The sequence below is a fragment of the Falco cherrug genome, chromosome 5, assembly GCF_023634085.1.
Source record: "Falco cherrug isolate bFalChe1 chromosome 5, bFalChe1.pri, whole genome shotgun sequence".
In the NCBI taxonomy this organism is placed as follows: Eukaryota; Metazoa; Chordata; class Aves; order Falconiformes; family Falconidae; genus Falco; species Falco cherrug.
Window position 1 is genome coordinate 73,710,036 of NC_073701.1, and position 18,506 is coordinate 73,728,541.

Here is an 18,506-nt window from a genome sequence, read left to right on the forward strand (position 1 = left end):
ATGAATACCTGTGACAAAGGAAGAAGAGAGTTCACATGATCAAGAATACAGCACAGAACAAAATAAAGACCAGAGCTTCAATTTTATCTCCTTTAGGACCTTAGAAGAATGCAGTGGTATCTACACAACAAGTATTACAGCTAAAACATTAATATAACTCCATCTGTACCATGCTGATTCCAGAGACAAACCTTAGTTCGCAGCAGACAAGGTGACAGCCCCTTTAAGAAATGGAAAAGAACACTTCTCTGGAACCAAGAATGTCTTCCTTAATATTGAGATAATACTATGATAACGAATTAGGACTTGAATCCTATAGCATCTCAATGTTTTCCACCTTGGGAGAATTATAGGGTACTTTAGATTTACATTAAAATTGCCACTGCTACTTCAGTTTCCTAAAGAAAAGGTAAGAATGGTCATACTGGATCACTTGAGAGATCTAGTTTTAAATCCCAACTCCACTGATAGCTAGGGTGTAGTGCAAAAGGATCAGGACTGATGAGTGGGAAAGGAGACATCCCTGGGGACTGCTCCATTTGTCAGTGTCCTCTGGTCCATATGCGCAGGTCTTTGCCATCTGCAGGGGACAGTGGGCATTATTCAGCTTGTTTCAGTCAGTGCTCTGCTTGGCATGCATGCTTTTAATTATGACTTTTGTCATTAGTTTTGTTCTTCTTTCATCTGGTGACAAGTTCTTTCACTTTTATTTCTCCTGCATGGGAGAAATTTCCTTAGGTAAAGGAATAGGGACAGTGGCCAACAGGACTGGTTCAGGGAAGGAAAAGGCACATGCAGAATGTTCCTTCTGCTCCTCTTCTAAAGTAACAGTTTGCAGAATGCAAACAATATGCAGTGAGCAATTAGCTGACAAATACCATCAGTAAAGCTTAGCCTGTGCTTTCAGAGAAGAAAACAAATCGAAGACTGCAAGGTATGCAGTCATTACTCTTCATTTGAAGATGAAGGACAGCGGGAAATAGGACTGTACTGGTATACTGTCTGGGACTAGGCTGGGGGTGGGTAGTTTCTTATAATCAGGCTTCTAGAAGTGTGTTTCAAACCTAAGATGAATGGGGAAAAATCATAAGCTGCTGCTTTTTTTTTTTTTTCTCTCTCAAACCAGTGATTCACATAATGCTCTATCAAGAGTGAAGTAGCTGAATTAATGGCAAAATGTTACCTTTCCAAAACCTCCTTCCAACAGTGAGAGGACTCCCCTGAATGCTGTGAGCCCTGTAGCTTGTAGCAGTGGATCAAGTACCAGGCTAGAGAATGGCATGCGTGCTGGAAACTGCGATGATGCCCAGGGTTATGTCACTGCCCCCCTCTATCCTGCAGTAAGGTTCTCGACTTCCCTCTCCTCCTATCTCTGTTTGTCTACTTGGATAAAAAGCTTCTCCATAACGGCTCCTGCTTTACTAACCTGTGTGTTTGTACAGCTCCTTGCACCATAGGGTGTTCCTTCCAAGTACTTCCAATGCACAGATTACACATTGTTTCATCCTCTGTGCACTTGTGAATTCTTGTATTTATAGCTTGCTCGGCCTGAAGCCATCCTTTGTGCATCAATGGCCCATCCCTTCTCATTCAAGCCTTCCTAATACATATTCTTACTAATCAACTTGCAAAATAATGACGACTTGTTTGATTTGTTAAAAAGTCAAACCCAGCTTTGTGCAAGCACAGTGACTCTAGTTGTATCACTGACCTCACTTAGTCATAGTGGCTAAAAGGTGGAAAATCTGACCAAAACACTGTATTTCTCCTAGGAACAGCAATAATGTGGTTGCCTTGCTGAAAAGGGGCGGTATGAAGGCCTGGTAGCATACCAGGAATCAGCTTACATCTTGTGTACAGACACAGAAGTACTTATTTGGTGACAACCTTACTGAAATCGGTCTGTTAGTGACAGAGGTCACTATGAAGTGCTGGCTCACTGACTTCCAGGGAAGCCATTCACTGGTCTATATGATGAGACAACTGGAGTTCTATAAGCATAATGTTTTCCTCTGTTCCTGTATAGATCATAGTCCTTCATTAACGTGGTTACACTGATCCTGTTCCTAGGCACCTAATTTTTCTTAAGCTGTGAAAAGATAAATTGCCTCCTGTAAATGGCTTTTCACAGAACTTTAAGTAGCAAAAAGCAAACTGATGAATTCAGTTAGACAACTCATTGTTAGTCACATGCCAGCAGTTTCATAAGGCTTTGACCTTGGTGATGAAGCCCTACCTTCCATGAGCAGTCCTTATCTGACCCACCTGAATAAACCCATCGATGTTAGGGCACACTATGTCCATGGATCTCATGCCATCTCTGATCACACAGTGGTACCACCAGTAGCTTTATCTGTACTATGTCTTGAATCTTTGGACTATTTGCTGTGAAAAAGAATATAAATTGCTCTTCATATTAGCAGACCTTCAAAACAAACACCTAATAGTTTCCTCACAATAAACTGCTGGTATATTTCACACTTGCCCCAGTTCTTGCAATTGTAAGAAAGAAAATAAACAATGATGAACTAATTGGATTACCTAATGACCTTGCATTTCTCTAAGGTGATTTTACACTCATAAATGAGGACAAAGGAAGTAGAAGTTAATAGCATCTTCTCTCATCGTTTGGAATCTGGACACTCACTGTATACAAATTTCCTTTGATTTTTAAGGAAGGAATGGATTACATTTGATGGTCACTTTATCATGCCTTTACCATATTTTTCTTTATAATAGCCAGCGTTTGGTCTTGCCTGAACTGTAGGTCTGTGCTTGTGTTCAAAGCAGAAACTGATTATTGAGCCTGTTGATCTTCTTAACATCTAGTTGCTGCCAATCCAGTGAAATTATTTGATTCCTTTCCACTATGCTGCCTTTAACCATCCAACTGTGTCTCAGGAGGTTCCTGTCTTCCTCTTGTGCCCTCTTCATCCATCTTAAGGTTTTTTTCTCTGTCTTCCCTCTTTAAAACCTGTGTTGCTTCTGGTCCTACTGCCTCCTATAATCTGTTCAGTTTTTCAGGAGCTTAACATCTAAGTTGGGAGAAACAAAACAAAACAAAACCAAGAAGCCAAACCCCAAACCAAAATGTTAAGTAAACGTCCAAATCCACTCTTGTCTTTCTCCTTCCTGGCTTCAGTTAGCTTTTAGGTCTAAAGCTAGGCCTGGGTCCATTAGGATTATTTGTTTGGGTAAGGAGCAAACACCACACACAGATACAAGAAAATCAGCATCTGTTTGTTTTGGCCATGAGAGTTTTCTTGCTCAGATCATATTGTAAAAGTCAGGAACTGCTCCAACTCCAAAGCTGGGAGTGAGGGCCTGACTCTGTCCTGACACATGCGATGCAACCTGGAGTAACTGCCCTTAGTTATAAATCTCACGTGCAACAAATCAGAACTAGAAGCAAATTGTACAACACATGGTATTCTTTGTGTAACAAAGCAATGATTAAAAATCAGCTGCAAAATAGAGTTCAACTAATTTGTCCTCATCCCCATGCTAGACTGTAAAATACAGAGCTTGGAAAGCAAGTGTCTTGCATACTTTTCATTTCACTCACAGGGCTGATTCATGCCAGTAAATACTGAAACCCCACCTCATAGTTTGGAGAAGTAATTTCCATTCCATGAGTATTGCTTGAAGCTAATACATGCTATTACAAAACACTTAAGGAAAACTTTAACCATTTCACTTAGGCCAGCTGTGAAGTTCAAACTGCTTTTTAAAGTTAATCATCATGTTCTGACCAGCACACATGCACATGTGAGATACAAATAAATTAATATGGCATGCTTATTCTTGTTTCAATTTGCCTTTTGTTTTTAAAATTAGAATACTCTTGCTTTGCCTAACAGATATATGAGTGTGATGGTATCTCAAAGATTAAAGTTTTGCATTTGTCTCTTTGTAGTTCATTTGCTATTTTACAAAGCCGGAGTCCTTGAGGGAGTGTCAGAAAGCCCCATAATTTTCCTCAATGTTCCATTTTACCTTTTTATCTGTGATGTAGCTAGCCCATGTGAAAAAGAAATGCAAATAGCCAGATGGCTCCCCAGTGTCCATACATACAAAAGCACTGACAAACAGAAGTGAATTTAACTAATGCTGATGTTGATTCATGCTCGAGCATATTTTTTCTGCTGTTTTTTTCTAACACTATAGTACTAGGAGCACGTGTTTGTGATCTTACTTAGAAGATTATTATTCTGAATTTTAAGAAGAGAAAGTAAATTCATCATACTTTTTTTTTTAAAAAAAAGGCAAAAATATTTCAAGAGGACAGTTAGAATCATCCTAATTTTTAGTCTTGGTATTTCATGGTAACATTCTTTTTTCTTTGATTGGTATTGCCACCGATTACACATCTCCCAAAAATCTCCTAAAAGAGAAGTTATTTCATATTTGCTTTGTGGTTTTTCTGTGCGCTCTCCTCTGAATCACCCTGCAGAGACCGCAGCAAGAGGGAGAATACTGAATTAGCTGATTCACTTCTGTTGCTTGGTGTAGTAATCTCTAATTACACTCAGTTGTGGGGATTTTCCAAAGCAGACAAGTGACTTCTCCTTTTGCCAGGGTGCTGTTGTTGGACTGAGGCATTCGAACATCACCACATTTCAAGGATGAGCAGCATCATGTTCACAGCCACACTGCCTGCCCATCGAGAGAATAAGCTCTCTGATGGCTTAGTTCAACTGCTCTCTAGGACAGCAAATGTTCACGCATTTCTGTGTAATTTATTTGCGTTAAGGAGGAGAATTGGAAGAGCATCAATATTTTTAAGGACTCGTGCTCTGGAATGTTTAGTTCATCTGACACCATCAGCTAGTTCATCTTCCAGACATGATCTGAAGTGGGTCAAGCTTTTCAAGATTCTGGACCGATTTCTTTTCTGGCATCAGTTGCAAATCTGACATTTCATTTCAGAGGAAGGAACATCCCATACTTTCACGTTATCTGGGATTCTAAATGCCTTATAATACTGGAATTTCTTGCTTGAAGAAAGTACTAACTTTGCTAGGCTGGCGCTGGGGGAGAAACTGTCCTTGAAATGTGTAACCGTAAATAATGCAGGTGGGCTTTTACACAAAGTAGGCTACAGACACAAGGCATAAAAACATCCACATGTACAGATAAAATGTGTCCAGTAAGGGCACTGTATTCAAGCTACTCTCTGCTCTCTCTGTAACGCCATAATGCATTAGGATTATTGACTGCTTCGGTTAGTATGGCCAGAGCATTTTCAGTTGAGTGTGTGCACTGATTCATTGCGGGCACTTGTTTACTTGTTGATGTATTCCTGCCCGTGGGACACAGCTCCACATGTACCGTGAGGTGCTGCCTTGAAGCACTGCTGCGCCAGCACCCTGCTGTGCCATCTGCCCCAGCACAGCTGGATCGGAGAGCAGCTCTCTCTGGAAAAGTGGGAATCTTGATTCAAAAGAAGCCTGCAGCCATCAAGTCATGCTTGTGAGTCAATTTAGGAAAATTGAACCCAGAACCCAAATACTGTTGTTTGGAATATCCTAGTGGCTTTAACAGAGCTATACTGCAGTTTGTGTTTTCAGGACACCTTGGGCAAAATTTTCAGGGGAGTCCCACTGCCCTGAGAGCACAAACCTCACTACAACCAGACAGCCTGCTCAGTATCTTGGGGGAAAATTGAGCAAATGCAGCTTGCAGTCTCCTGAACGGCAAAAAAAGCTTCTCCAACCTTGTGGTAAACCTCCTGGGATAAGCAGAAGACCAACCTGCAGGTCTAACTACTGCTCCAACACTCTTTCTTACTCTTTGCTCATTGCCTTTTAAAGTTTCACATCGAGGAAATAGTTGGGGGGGGAAGAAAAAAATAAAGAAAAATGAAAATTAACGAAAAAAGAAACAAAAAAGGAAAAGAAGAAAAGGAAAAGAAGAAAAGGAAAAAGAAGAAAGAAAAGGAAAAAGAAGAAAGAAAAGGAAAAAGAAGAAAGAAAAGGAAAAAGAAGAAAGAAAAGGAAAAAGAAGAAAGAAAAGGAAAAAGAAGAAAGAAAAGGAAAAAGAAGAAAGAAAAGGAAAAAGAAGAAAGAAAAGGAAAAAGAAGAAAGAAAAGGAAAAAGAAGAAAGAAAAGGAAAAAGAAGAAAGAAAAGGAAAAAGAAGAAAGAAAAGGAAAAAGAAGAAAGAAAAGGAAAAAGAAGAAAGAAAAGGAAAAAGAAGAAAGAAAAGGAAAAAGAAGAAAGAAAAGGAAAAAGAAGAAAGAAAAGGAAAAAGAAGAAAGAAAAGGAAAAAGAAGAAAGAAAAGGAAAAAGAAGAAAGAAAAGGAAAAAGAAGAAAGAAAAGGAAAAAGAAGAAAGAAAAGGAAAAAGAAGAAAGAAAAGGAAAAAGAAGAAAGAAAAGGAAAAAGAAGAAAGAAAAGGAAAAAGAAGAAAGAAAAGGAAAAAGAAGAAAGAAAAGGAAAAAGAAGAAAGGAAAAAGAAAAAAGGAAAAAGAAAAAAGGAAAAGAAGAAAGAAAAGGAAAAAGAAGAAAGAAAAGGAAAAAGAAGAAAGAAAAGGAAAAAGAAGAAAGAAAAGGAAAAAGAAGAAAGAAAAGGAAAAAGAAGAAAGAAAAGGAAAAAGAAGAAAGAAAAGGAAAAAGAAAAAAAGGAAAAGAAGAAAGAAAAAAAGGAAAAGAAGAAAGAAAAAAAGGAAAAGAAGAAAGAAAAAAGGAAAAGAAGAAAGAAAAAAGGAAAAGAAGAAAGAAAAAAAGGAAAAGAAGAAAGAAAAGGAAAAAGAAAAAATAGAGAATAAAGAAGCCCCTCTGAGCGGGGCTGGCCGGGACACGCTCTCCCCCCCACAACGCTGCCTCTTTCCCTCCGCACAGTGACATCTACCGGCGTCCCCCTCAAGCTCCCCAGCGCCCCGGAACCCCCCGCCGCCCCCTCAGGGCTTCAGCTCCGCCCGGGCCCCCTCCCCGGCTCCCCGCGGGCCGCCCCCCCGCCGCGGCCCCTAACCCCCCCGCCCCGCCGCGGAGAGCCCGGCCCGGCAGCCGCGGCGCTGCCGTCGGGGCGCGCTGGCAGCCGCGGGACGGGCCGCCCGCAGGGGCTGGAACTTTCCCGCCGAGTTTCCCTCCCGCCAACAGCGGGCCCCGCGGGCGCGCAGGCTGCGCGGGTGGCGGCGGGAGGCTGCCTGCCCTCGGGGACAAGCCGGGGGCGGGGGGGGACAGTCCCCTAACGAGCCTCTGCCCGCACTGTGCCCGCCGGGGCGAGCCGCGCCCTCCGCGCCCGCGGTCGCTCCGCGCTGCCCGGGGTGCGGTGCGGCGGGGTGGGGTGGGCAGGGCCGGGCCGGGCCGGGCGGCCGCCGCGCTGGGCGGGGTGTGGCCTCGCCATTATTTATGAGCTGCAGCCCCGCGTTGCGCAGCTAATGATGCGCCGGGGCCCGCGGAGCCGGGGCTCGCTAGTGCGGCGGCCGGGGCAGGGCAGCGCCTGTAGCGGGAAACCCGAGCGTGCGCCGGCAGCGCCCGGCCGCGGCCCCTGCGCTCCCGGGTGCTTCGCTGAGGGCTGGGCAGAGGCGCGCCCGGTGCCTTAGGAGCCCAGCTATAAGGATTATTTTACAAAGCCGCCGGGAATACCTTTGCAACCACCGGGAAGAGAGACTTTTTTATTATTGTTATTTTTATTTCTTTTATTTTTCCCTACACACACAATGAGCCAGGTTTGGAATTAAAATGTTCTGGTAGCAGGAGTGGAGCCCATAAACTGAGAGAAACCAGATAGCACTCTGTATTACTGGTTCCTCCAATAGCTGGGTAAGCATAATTGAAAGTTCTCTTTCTTTGCTGTAATAGATGTGAAATGTGTCTGATGCTTGAATTTTCCTGCTGTTCGCAAATAGTTAAAGCAATATTTTCCCAATTAGCAGTCTGTGGTTGCGGGTGTCCCCCCTGTCCCACCCCCACCCCCCCTTCTTTCTTTCCTTTCTTCTGCTGAATGGTTTTCCTTACAGGATTTCAGGGTAGGACTCAGCCTGTAGCAGATGACACCTGCACAGCACTTTGCAGCAGAGCTATATAGCCCTTTCCAAAAGCAACACAGCCTGCTGCAAGCCACCTCTGTGGCAGGAAAAACTTTGCCGCTTCACTTTGGTAGTGGTTTGCCAGTTTGTTTACGGTTAGAATAGGATCTAAGAGCAGAAATGTGATTAGAGGTGGCTTTCTGTCCGTCCGAAAAGATTCTTTAAAAGTCCTTGCGGGGCTTTAGGTCAGTGGGTTGTCAGCAGAGATCATGTGCATGGGACATGCTGAATATAGTATCATGACTTACTGGGATAAATTCAGAACTGGGATATAAGCCCAAACCGAGAGTCAAACCTGCAATGAGTTTGTGTTCAGTTACCACGTATGTAAATCTCAGAAATTAAGTCTGTTTCCATTAGGTAACTTCTGTCAGGCACCCTGAGGTACCTTTTTGGCACTATGTGCATTTATTATTTATGTGTCTAACAGCTGAGTAGGAACCATGCAGCTCAGAACTTGAATCTTCTATCTGCCTGTCACTTCCGTGTTAACGGTGAAGATCTGCAGTTTGAGCAATGAAATGGAGCAATGTTTCACTCCTGTAACTGATTGCACTAGAATTGGCAGGAGGCATGAGAGTGGGAGGGAAAGAGTGCTGAAAGAGGGGTTTTTTTCTTATTTCCTACAATATTATTTCAAGGAAGAGAGAAAGCCACACACTTGTTCCTCTTTGACTTTTTATCTCTATTGCAAAGAAAGCATAGTGCTGCTACTGTAAAATACTAATCCCACTGCATGTGTTAAATCACATGTTCTGTATGATTGGCTATTTGTTTTGGCCTAACAAAGAAATTTTATCAGGATTTAATGGCATTTCTCTCTTGGAAGAAGGGTAAGTTAAAGGATATCCCATGGGCTAGTCACAAGGTTTTAAATTTAAAGCCCACAAAGCAGCCTTAATACTAGAGTTGTGCAGCCTGTTTAAAAATTATTCTTGGCGAAAACTCTGTGACTATCATTTTATTAGTTAACAGACCCTTAGATAATTTGGAACCAGAAATTGATATGTTTCTCCTGTAGACCAGATCAGTATCTGGCAAATTTCTGACACTGGTGTTTTTGTCAATTAGCAGAGTTGTAACATTACATGCACTTTTCAGTACTCCAGAGCAAGTCATGAAGGAGAGTTTAGAGTGTGGGCTACAGAGCTGTGCGCTCGCTCACCATCCCACCCCCAACTTAGTGTGAAGTTCTCATGCGGAGAGAAGCCTTTCCAAACGATTTACAGTGAGTGGATAGGGAATGACAGCCCTAGTAATGAGATACGGGGCTTTTACCGCTAAATCAGTGGTGTGGATCCAGCCCAAATTGGTGTTGACCTAAAGTCATCCCTGCCTGACAGCTGGTTCCTGCCATTCTGTGGTGGTTACAGCCGGTTCTTTCAGGACAGGTGTGAATCTTGGAGGGTCTGAATGAACAAGCATGTAGGAAACACTGGCTTCCACTGGAGGGACTGTCGTGCTAGAGCAGAGCTGTTGTAAAGAAGTGTAAGATGATGGCACAGGCAACAAAACTTACCATGAAATAAACGTATAGCCTTTAATGATATCTTCTAGCTGTAATGGTTGTATCCATCAAAGTGCTTCCAGTTACCATAGAATCAAATATATCACCTGCTTAACCAGTAAGGTTAAGGTAAGAAGGGCTGTTGATGCAAAAAATAAAGAATATATATAAGCAGGGAAGCAGAATGAGCCTAAAATAAGAGGCTGTTTTATTCTCACTTTTGCAGCTGAGCTGAAGAACAGAATTGTTATCATAGGGGAAGTGAAATTTGGACCTCACAGGTTGTGGAGAGATGCAGTTTAGGAGCATTAAAGATATGCAATATTCAGCTTCTAATGTCTGCTGGTTTTTATGGGTCTGGTCCGAAGTCTGGTGGCATTGATAGGAAAGTGTCTCTGCCTCCAGTGAGTTCAAGCCCTTCCTGATCTAAGAAAAGTTGCAGGTTTGTTTGGGGGTGTTTCTGATTCTGAGGAGCCCAGTCTTCCCAGCAGCTAATCCATACAAAATAAATATGGATTCAGCAGATGTGCAGGAGGAGTAGCAGAAGTATCAAGTGTAATGCACTGTCCAACACTGGGTATTCTTAGTGCTCTGTAGAAGTCTATGAGAGCAGGTAAGTATCCCAAAAGGAACAAGCCCCAAAAGAAAATGTTGACATTTTGAAATACTTTTGGTTTCAATGGTTTTTTGTGACATGCAGAGTCAGGATTTCATCTTAAAAGATCTGGAGGCTGTTAGAGAACTCTGATTTCTAAAAGTTAAAGTTTATTTCCAAGCACTTTTGATTTCAAATGTTAAAATAGGAATAAAACCCAAACCAAACCTGTCCATCCCCCCACCCCCGACATGAGAGGGGGATCAAATATGATGTAAAGTAAGGAGAGACATCTAAAAATATCAGCCAGCTTTTTATTTGTGAAACTTTATCTCCTGTCCTTGCTTTGCTCTGCCTTGACATTTAGTATAATTATTTTTCCAGCAGGTGGAATTGTCCTTATTTAAATAAACTGAACCTGTAGTCTGCCTCAGCCAAAACTCAGGCTGTGTTGGTTCATACTAACAGGCAGAGAGCTGCTTTTGTGCCAGCACAGACGACTGCTGGCGAAAACCATTTTCAGATGTACAAAGAAACAACAGAAGTGCTGTGCCTCCTTCACATAATCATATATTAGGGCTTCAGCTGGAAGAGCTTTCTAACACAGGTCTTTCTGTAGCATTAGTTTTGCTCCCCATAATTGTGCAACAGTAATGTGATGTCTATCTTTCAGGTTTCCTTTCTTGGATATTAAGTTGCAAGTCTGAAGAGATGGCATTTCTTGCAATGCACGTGCTGATTGGGATATTTATTTACTTTAGCAGTGTAAAAGGATCTTCGCAGCCTCAAGCAAGAGTGTTTCTAACATTCAATGGTAAGAAAGAAGATAAACATTCTTAACCAAATGTTATGATTGAACATTTTCTTCTTCCCCTTATGTTCAAAACTGAGTAGACATGGCTTTTTGATCTGCATTCACAGTTATTTCTGTTTTGTGTTGCTGAGGTACCTGTCACCCTCAATTTGATTTTTACCTGAAGTTCATTGCTACTGTAGCTATAGGTACATAATTAATAATACCTTCTCTTTATTTTGAGAGTTGTTATGGCTTACTAACAATTAAAGGTTTTATTTCTTATCCTTAATTTTGTTTGGGAAAGATGATAGCCCATGACATGCAGTGGAAGCTGTTGATGTTTTCAGTTGGTTTCGTTTGGTGCCCAACTGAGACATTTCATACTCTGAATATCAGGCAGCCTGAAGGCTTACCAAGACACTTAGGAAGGCATGGAGTCCTCTGACAAACTGTCATTCCTTGTGCACTTCATACAATGCTTCAGGTGTGTGTAGCATTTAGCAATCACTGATGCCTGCATATTATAAACAAGCAATCAAAATTACTGTTTTCAAAAGAAAGATGCTTTTGCTTCTGAAGTGATACGCAGTATCTTATGGCTGCAATTACTCTGGTATTACTTTAATAGTACCTTGTATTATTTTAATAAGATAGCTTATTCTTCCAGTATTTATCTGTCTTAAATACTGAATTTAGCCACCAGTTCAGAATGTGTGTGTTCTTCAGGCTTTCAGTTTCTGTTAAATTTGAGCAGAATCTTTTTGTTGCTAACTGTAGAGGTATTTGCTTTCTTCAGCCCTATGAAGATTTCTGCTCTTGCCTTTGAGTCAGGGGGGATTGCTACTCCCTGCACCAATGCTGTCTGCATTAGGATAGTTTGTTTGGCTCATGAGTACAGGGATGTCCTGCAATTGCCATGTCCTGCCATGAAAATACTCTGTGTGCTTTGAAAGTCTTTAAAGAATTGCTTTAACAATCATAGCTAGTAAGTATCTCAAATTGCTGTTTGCTGCAATGATTCTATGTACGCTTGACTCTGAGAAACATCCAGAAGGAGACCTACCAAATTAGACCTTCCATGAATACCGACCAGCAGACTGAGCAATTACAAGATACTGTATATTATAAATTATAGGGTCCTAAACTTATAAGCATGATACTTAATAGGTGTAAAATGGCATGGTTCCAGTAAAAGCAAGAGCAGAAACTGCATTCCAAGAGGGAATTGCCAGATGAAGAGGTAGGGGGAATTTCTTTTCCTTGCCTAAGTAACGCTGACTTACATTGATGGTGCTGATGCAGCACAACTCCACACAGAAGCAGTTTGGCTGTGGGTGTGTGTTACACCTGCGGCTTTGTCACAGTTACGCAGAACAGGCTGACACAGATTTCCACATCGTGTCTGTGGTGGCCCTTCAATCTAGGCTTCCCCTGATCCCTGGTATGCGTGTGAAGTAGGAAGTCTGAAACGGAACCACCCATAGGGCAGAAAACCCCAAACCTAGGGATTTAGAAAAATTAATGGCTGGGTGGATTGAAACCATAGTTTCCCTTTCCTTCTCTGAAAGGAGGTTGTCCCTCCTTCCTTTAAAAGGGGTTATAGCAGACAGCAGCCCCTTTGGTGAGGTTCTTGAGTCCTGAGAGCTCTGTCACCCCACACCAGCCCAGCGGACACAGCCTCAGCTCTCTGGTTCCTGGCTGTAGCCCCACCGGGCAGCCTGGGTTACAGCTGGCTTCTGCTGTATCGTGAACAGCAGCCACATGTCCTGTGTCCTCCCCTTGATTTTTAAAGCAATGCTTTGCATGGGTAAAACTGAGTCTTTAGCCTCAGTAAAAGTTAGGGGAAAGTGTCACCAGAGCCTTGAAATGCTATCCGGTTATCTTGAAATAGACATTTTGCTTTCTCTAGTACTGATCTCAACATTCAGCTTAAAGTGTAATTTTTTTTAAAGTCCTTGGTTTTTCAATGGGTCTTTCAAAGTCATAAAAGTAAGAAATTAATTCTGCATTTTGTAATGTGACAAAGTCTGAAATAAAGGGCTAAGCTTTTTATATAATATAAAAAATGTAATTTTATTTTAAAGCCTGATTTCCAGATGGTAAAAAAACAGCTTTCATTATGTGAAAAGAGTTTGCAGGTTGTTGTGTATAACAAGGTAATGGCCCCACCTGTAGCATGAACTTCTGTTCTGTAAACCTTCATTTATTTACGTGGGTAGTGATATAAGAGAAAAAGGTGAACCTTTATATTGTTATCTAGAAAGTGTGATAGCATGCTCTTTCTGCATAAGCTGCTTCATAGCTTATTGTTTTTTAAATCATGTAGAAATACCAAGTTATTTGCTGTCTCCATGCCCTGAGAAGTTGTCAGTTTTTGTAGAAAATTGTCACTCTTTTAAAGAGCATAATTTGAAAATAAAACTATAATTAGGACTCCTTATGTTTTAAATGACACCAGACAATAAAGACAAGTCATTCAAGCTTAGGATACTTGGATGATATTTTTCAAGTTCTGGATTGGATTTGGCTTGATGTCTGTAATTACATTGCATAAGTTTTGGGGGTAGAATGTATACAGGAGGAGAAAATGGGTGATGCTTTTCAAAGCTAACCTGCTCCTTCAGGATCAAGTCAATTGAGCTTATTCACATCGCAGCATTTCTCATGGGAAAATCCAGCAAGTATCTTGACCTATTCTCTTGTTCATCAGGAAAGATAAAAATGCGAATCATTTGAATCACGGGCTGCTTTTCTTTTTGCCATCTACTTCATTAAGAATCAAATGTAATTAAAAAGTAAGCCTGGGTAATACCTCAAGAGCCTGATAATAGGGATTTTGCAATTAACTTCAATGGATGAAGGACTGCAACTCTGATTTCTATTTTTGAAATCAAAAGCCTGGCCCCTTGTCTAATTAACATGTAGTTCATGACTTAGCTGAGGTTGTGAAATGTGTGTCTGATGTGAGTGTGCAACTTACTGCTGTCCGCACCCTGAATGTCTTGAAAATTGCAGTGCTGTACAGAACCCCCAGGCTTTCTATTTCTTTTTGTATTGCTTTGCCCCTTGCATAGCCATTAACTCGGATGAAAGCAAAGACCAGGATGGAGCAGAACCGCATGCTTTGCGCAGGTATGCCTGGTTATACGTGGCACCAGGTCTACAGAGGAGCAGGGAAAGGGGTTCCCAGTTTACTTGGAGTGATTTTTCAGGACCTAGTTGTCCTGTTCAACTGCGATGGCTCCAGCCATCAACGTTTATGCAATGAGCACTTGCAGAGCTGCTGCAGTTGAGGAAAAAGAAAGATGGCTCCAGATTCTGTCTGATTCTGAAAGTGCAAAGATGTGAAGCCTGTGGTGCAGCAGCTGTAGTGGCAGTGGAGAATCATTTGCAGTGCTACCATGGAGCATGCAAGAGTGAGGGAAACTGGGATGGGGAGAGTGAAGGACTCAACATGCCTCCCTACACTAGCAGTATGCCGCCACCCCCTCCTCTTACCTCTTCTGGCTCCTTGTCCCCAAAATAGATCTTCCTTAATCTACTTAAATCACCCATGATAATTTAAAGCACCATAGTTTATTTTCTCCCCATAGCAAAAGACTTACCTTATCTGTTTATGAACTATGAAGTATAGTGCCTGCTGTTTCTCAAGCTGCGTGCATTCCTCCTTGTTACTGCATGTTCCTGAACAGATAATTGAGAGCGGTATCCCTCAGCCTTTACAGGGGCAAAACCTTTCTCAAATCAGTGGGAGTATTACCAAAATAAGAAAGGAGTTGTTAGACTTCAGCATAGTGTCAGACTTACATTTCATTCCAACTCGCGTTTACATTTTGGGTTTTATTGCAACCCTAAAATGTTGGGCCATACTATTTTAGCGTCAATTCTGGATCAGTCAAAGCAGTTCCAGTACTTATTTTTGAAAATGCACTCAAACAAGTCTTCTTTGAGCTTTGAATTGATGTGGAGATGCACGACAGAGTGATAATTTCACAATTTACTGGGAACATTTCATGCATTCCTACCTAAAATGTCTGGTCAAGCAGATATTTCCCATGCAGATTCTCCCATTGTCTCCTGTGAAAATTCCATATGAGAAGTGGATCAAGGCTAATTTGCAGACTGTTTTGTTCTTCTTTTTGTCATAAAATTACTAGAACACGTAAAGGACTTTTAAGAAAGTATCAGTTGGCTTCATTAATGACAATTAAAAAGCATAAAATGTCACCAGAGCAACAGCACAATTATTCAACTGTCAACATATTTTAAAAGATTTAATGCAACCCCTGTGGTTACCCTCAAGAAAAAATAAAGGAACTGAGAACCATTTTCTTTGAGCTCTTGAGCAACAGCAGTACAACTTGTTTTTAAACAATCCCTCATTGTAATGTTAATGTTACCACAGTTAATAAAAAGTTCATTTATTATTTGAGGGACTTTGTGCTGATGACAGTCTAGTAGGCTAGAGTTTATGCTTAAATAGTTGATTGGATCTTTGGTGATGTCCATGGAATGAAAACTACTTGCAAAATGAAGTAGAGGTAAAGCTTTTTTTTTTTTTTTTAAAGAGAGAGAGCAAAAAGAAGACCATGGGGGGTTTTTTTGCTTATATGCAGAAGTCATACAGAAACCTTTTGAGTGTTTATATAGTTGTATAATTCTCAGCAAATTGTGTGTCAGATTTTCTCAAAACTAACTGATTTGTGGCTTTCACAGCTTCATGGATCTCAAATAGTACTAATTTATAAAGTGCTGAATACCAACCATGTGAAAATTCTTCCCCTTCAATTGACTCGCACTGGAGATCTAACAACTTAACTCACTTTTTAAATATGGTCAACTAAAAATAGAATTCTTTCTTATCTTTACTAGTGAGGTTGGTATTTCTACATTGGTCGAATTCACAGCTTTGGTTGTTCTTAAAGGCAAATACCTAATTTACAAATTGAAATCTTTGGAGGTTGTTTTTTGACTTTATTTTCTCTGTAGATGGAATTTTTTTCTTGCTTTTGTCTTGTTTCTCTCTTGTTAAAAGAAGCAGACACATAATACAATAAATCTTGTTTTTTCACAAACAGGTATTAAAGGAAGCATTATATAAAAAGCTCAGTATTCTTTCTAGATTTCCATGGGTGGAGATGCCATGTGCCAAATGACATTGAATCTACTTATTTTCACACTCACTGTTGTTCAGTGGCAGTGTCACTGACTTGGCTTCACTGTCATTATTGTTGACATGAGTGTGCAGGAGAAGAGAATTTCATGTATTGTTTCTGTATTTAAAGTTAGGTTGTCCCATGTGCTGTGACTTCAGTTATGAAAACAATCACATGATAAAGCTGCAAACATAGGTAATGTTTGGTCCAGTTCTTTGTTCTCTGAAGTTACTACAAGAGGTGATGGGAAAGCACAAATGAGTACATGGTCATCCAGATAGTTAATTATCAGGCCCCAAATTCAGGGGAAAAGATTATAAATTTAATTCTACTCTTGGATGAAGAACTCATCCAAATTTTACAAAGTTTGAGAAGACTTCAGTGTTTCTTGCATGATAAAAGGTAGATCTGTTACCTAAGAGATGACTTACCTCCTTTAATCTCTTTCTGCTCCCCAACTCAGTCAATTTGACCTGTATCCAAACCATCTGATTTATTTTTTTAATGGAAAAATCAAACTTTATCTTAGAATATTTTGACAGATTCGACACATCTTGGCTTTCTCTACTTGTCATAGAAGAAAGCAGCTTATCTTGGCCAATTCCACTGCTCTCTCATTACAATTCTCCCTTGTGATGCCTGTCCAAGGCAAACGCTGAAGTCCCTCCACAGGCAGTTATATTGCCATTATTGTACAACACATCTTTTATGTTTAAAAAAATGCAATGAGAGAAAAATGGCATAGACATCTCTAATACACTATCTTTTTCAGGGCTGTTCAAGAACGAGTAACAAGAGCTCCTCTGTGAGCCACTTCCATACTGGATGAGTTCACAGTGCACTTTGATAAGTGATGCTGCACAAGCTTTTTTGTGTATCAGATGTAATTAGTGACGTGACTCACAATAATTACTCATTTTATTGAAGTGTGTTGACTGAGATCCTGCCATGAATAAATACATAGACCAAGACCTTATCCTGTCATTTGAACCGGTCGTTTCCTCAATATGTGTGTTTTGGTCTTTTTGGTGCTGACTTTTCAGTGTTCTCAGTAACAGTCCTTGATGAAAAGACTAGGCGCTCTTTCTCAGGGAACGGCTTTTGTCGTAGGGACAGTTTGCTGGTCCGCAGTGTGCCTTCTCATCTCATCTTACGTTCAGGTGGCAGTAGCTGCAGCAGACACCAGGTTAAAAGGAGGCTGTGTGTTTTCCTCTGTTCATCCAGTTACAAGGTTGGGGTCTCAGGGATGCAGCTGAGTGAAAAATACACGTGAATCAGTGTGATGGTGGATCTTCTTGGCTTACTGTGAAGTGAGCAAATAGAGATAATGGTTTATGCTGTCTGTCCTTCCTCCCTTCCCTTCATACCTCCATCGTTATCCCATGAAACTTGGTACAACTGCACTTGTGTTATTACATCATCAGCTACTGATATGATGTCTTCCTGGAAGGAGAAATCCTGCTTACAGGTTTACTGAAGCCAAGACTCTGGTATCACAGCAGAAGGAAGATAAAGAGTAGTAGCTTTGTTTCTCCCATGAAACCACTCTGGAGCTGGGACCATCATGCCCTTCAGAGAATTTCGTTTTTCTCCTTATCCTTGTGAATACAAGGCTAACTATCTCTCCTTGAGGAAAAAGTCTCTTGCTTCCTGTGTGGATAAGGTTGATGGAGATTGTTTCCTGTCCCTTTGTACAGCAGCTAGAATTGTGATATTCCCAACTGCTACTTTCACCCACCAAATCAGTTAAGCAAAAGTGGGTGCTGCAAAGGCTCCTTGATTACCACAATTTAAACCCACAGATTATACCTAGATTATTTTTCAGAAACACAGTATACATATTTTTAACTAATAAACTTACAATAGTTGTTTCATATTCCAAGGCAGTGATACAAACAAGATTTTGAAGAAATGTCCTGCTACCATCTTACATCTTACCAACAAGAAGCCGTAGCCCATGGTACTTCATCATTATCTGAAAAAAAAGTATTTCATCATTATGTGAAAAAGGGGGTGCAAAAAGTGCAGGATCTATTAGGAGCTCTGTGTGTTGTTAAGGAGAGAAAGTGAGTTTCGGGTCTGGTGTGAATACCCTCAAATCACCGTGAGCTTAGAGTCTGCTCTATGAGCACCTTTCAGGGCTGAGCTCTTAATTCTTAATTTGGTCACTGTCTCAGGAGTGTGGTGTGACATTTTTAATGACATTGGTAATCCTGGGGAAGAAGGAATGCTTTTGGGTTTTCTTTTTTTAAAAAAAAAATATTTTTATTTGGATGTTGTAAGTAAATACTGCATATAAAACAGACCCTATTTTTATGGGAAGTTTTTACTTCCAGTACAAATTCCAAATGCAAATATGATTTTATGAAATGCAACATTTAGAAACAGTTTGGAATGAATACCCAGACTTTTGAAATATTCTG

The 18,506-nt window shown here is 40.9% G+C and overlaps 1 protein-coding gene across 1 annotated transcript in view; it reads left to right on the plus strand.

Annotated features, from left to right (window-relative positions):
* Positions 1 to 7,312: 7,312 nt before the first annotated feature.
* SEMA3C (semaphorin 3C) overlaps positions 7,313 to 18,506 on the plus strand; it is a 122,720-nt gene continuing 111,526 nt past the window's right edge. Inside the window, exons 1-2 of the mRNA XM_005443449.4 lie at positions 7,313 to 7,763; positions 10,805 to 10,945. Of these exons, the coding sequence (XP_005443506.1) occupies positions 10,843 to 10,945 (103 nt within the window). The 5' untranslated portion in view covers positions 7,313 to 7,763; positions 10,805 to 10,842. The remainder of the gene's footprint in view (positions 7,764 to 10,804; positions 10,946 to 18,506) is intronic.